Here is a 2,985-nt window from a genome sequence, read left to right as displayed (position 1 = left end):
AGCATTTGCACCAGATTCTGTTAAAAAACATTTTTAAAACAACAAAAACAAAAAACAACATTCCTCAGTGCGATTGCCATTGGTCACAACACAATACTAGCCAAACCTCATATGTCTTACTACAGTCAAAACTAGATTTTTGACACACACACTACGTATCATTCCTCATTATTCTGTATTTTTAATACCTACACCTGATTGGGTGACCACAGTGTGCATTAATTATGATACGGAGGTAGTGACTTACAAAACCAAGTCCAAACATCCTCCACAGTGGCTCAGAGTCTAAGGACACAACGCTGCTCTTGTATGAACTAAACCAATGTACGAGCAGGTAAGTAGAAAAACTGACAAATACTTTTCTTTAAAAAAAAAAAGTAATTATTTGTTGTGGTTGTACGTGAACTAAATGCTGAACTAAACCTCTTTCACATTTTCTTCATGTTACAGATTGATTTTGCAGAGAGAGCATGGATCAAGAGTTGACTGTCAGTAGCAGTTCTGTTGTTAGTGCCATACATCCCTGCTATGAATCAAACAATGAGTCTTACACATTTACAAGCAACCCTTCCATAACATGTGTGTTGTTATATCTGTTCCTTGGTTCACTGTCTGTGGTCACAATATGTGGAAACCTTCTTGTAATAATCTCCATCATTTATTTCAAACAGCTCCACATCCCTACAAACTACCTCATCCTCTCTCTGGCAGTGGCTGACTTGCTTGTAGGGGTTTTAGTTTTTCCTTCCAGCATGGCGTTCACCGTGACCTCGTGCTGGTACTACGAAGGTTTGTTTTGTAAAGTGCGAGGCTGCTTCGATGTCACGCTGAGCACAGCGTCTATTCTGAACCTGTGCTGCATTTCTATCGACAGATACTACGCAGTGTGTCAGCCTCTGACTTACAAAAGCAAAATGAGCTCTCGCGTCGTTGCCGTGATGATCCTGGTGAGCTGGGGAGACGCCGCTCTGATTGGAATTGGTGTCATAGTTGCAGGTTTTAATCAGGGAAAATGTGAAGACAGCTGTTTAATGGACGCTCTAATATCAACCACGCTCGCTTGTATTTTCTCCTTTTATATCCCAGTCATAATTATGCTCAGCATCTACCTGAAAATCTTCCTGGTTGCACAGAAACAAGCAAACAGCATCCAGAGCACAACAAAGTCTGGAGCAGCTGTTAGTAGGATGGAGAGGAAGGCCACCAAAACTCTGGCTATAGTTATGGGTGTTTTCTTGTTGTGTTGGACTCCTTACTTTCTCTGTATCATCTTTCAGCCTTTAACGTACGACGTAACACCGATCGCTGTGATTGAAACACTAAACTGGCTCACACTGTCCAACTCAATGCTGAATCCTTTCATCTATGCTTTCTTCTACAGCTGGTTCAGATCAGCTTTCAGAATGATCATTTCTGGGAAAATATTTCAAAGTGATCTTTCGAACTCCAGACTCCACTGACATGCTGTCTTGAATACTCAAATACAATCTTCATTTGGGAAAAAAAATCCTGTAGGTTGAAACAATACAGACCTAAAATTCCACAACCTCAAATGCAGTGCAACACTTTAAAGTGGAAAGAAAAACAACAACTTTAATTTCAGCGTGATTACAAATGCAGCTAAAAGAGGAGTTATGAAGATGCATTTATCAGCCTAAATGTGTGTGTGTGTGTGTGTGTGTGTGTGTGTGTGACTACACAGGGCTGTAATCATGATTGGTAAAGTCAGTGAGTGTGTGTAGTTGTATTTTACTGAAATCTCAGCATTTTCTGCTATTTCTGACCATTTGATAACCAAAAATGCTTCAAGAAATTAACCCCAAATTAGCAAAACTGGTCAGTAAGTACATTTATTTTCTATCATTTTGGCGCTGATGAATCTCCCTCTGCTTTCGCTAAAATCCTGCAATGTGAACTGACTGACCTAAACCTTTGTCAAAACTCCTGAGTCTGAGTCTCCACTTATATCCAGTCTAAGAAAATGTAATATATTACTGGGATTGTTTGGCAGAAGTTACTGTGAGAAAAGAGATGTCACTCTTATGGCATTTAAAAGGAAAACAAGTAACACGGAAACTATCTGTTAATCTATTGCAACAGGGAGAAAGGAAGAATTCATCCAGCATCTTTCTCAAAGAGAAATACAAGACATACAGCTTTTTATTTTTTAATACCACAGCGAATATAAAACTTTTCTTCAAGAAAGCCCTTTTGAAAGTGTAGCCTGTGAACTCGTCTGAACAAACTTGAAATGTACGCTTCATGTTTTGACAAAAAAAATTCTTCAGCTGGAAACTCCTTCCTCATAACAACCAACGCTCTCTATTTTTCATCCTGCTTATGAAACACACACATGTGCAAGGAATGCTGGAATCAGTGGACAAAGGCACAAACATTTTGATTTTCAATATAATACTAACTGCTTATAAATCCATGAGTGACATATCAATAAACGATAACCTATGAGTTTACAGCTGAGTTTGTTTTTACATGCTGTTTTCATGCAATAACCCAATGCTCTCAGGGAAGAGACTTGTTGGCTGCTGTAGATTTTGCTGCTCTCTTGAAAGTTAAAATACAAATTTGGTATTTGCTCCAAATATATTTCTAAAATACTCTAAATTTCATTCAAAGTTGATATGGCTGGGTGAGTTACATCAGTTTGGTATTTTGTAAAGTTCCTCACAATAAACCTTCAGTCCACATACGAGCATGTGACTATAATAAACTTGAAAAACATCAGAATATCCCTTTAGGTCTCGCTAAACTGTTGAGGTAACATTACGAACAGCTTCAAATGAAATCTATAGAGGAGGACGGAATCCTCTTGCATCATCCTCCACTTCCACTGGTTACCGGTTAGCAAATGCTAAGCAGCAACACAACACGCAAATATGATGTAAAACAAACAGCTGAGCAAATACTAAATTATGTGTAAACTGCAAAGTGTTTGTCTGGTGTTGGAGCAAAACTCTATTTAACTAA

At 38.5% G+C, this 2,985-nt stretch overlaps 1 protein-coding gene across 1 annotated transcript; it reads left to right on the top strand.

Annotated features, from left to right (window-relative positions):
- Window positions 1-470: 470 nt before the first annotated feature.
- Window positions 471-1,285, top strand: LOC103375580 (trace amine-associated receptor 1-like; the record flags this gene model as incomplete). The annotated part of the gene is made up of 1 exon (XM_008305891.1): window positions 471-1,285. A coding segment is annotated over exon 1 (815 nt), but the record flags the coding sequence as incomplete, so codon positions are not given.
- Window positions 1,286-2,985: the final 1,700 nt, after the last annotated feature.

This window comes from Stegastes partitus, unplaced genomic scaffold (genome assembly GCF_000690725.1).
Source record: "Stegastes partitus isolate 25-593 unplaced genomic scaffold, Stegastes_partitus-1.0.2 Scaffold2678, whole genome shotgun sequence".
NCBI lineage: Eukaryota > Metazoa > Chordata > Actinopteri > Pomacentridae > Stegastes > Stegastes partitus.
The sequence above is the reverse complement of the archived record's forward strand: the minus strand, read 5'-3'. Positions and strand labels throughout refer to the sequence as shown.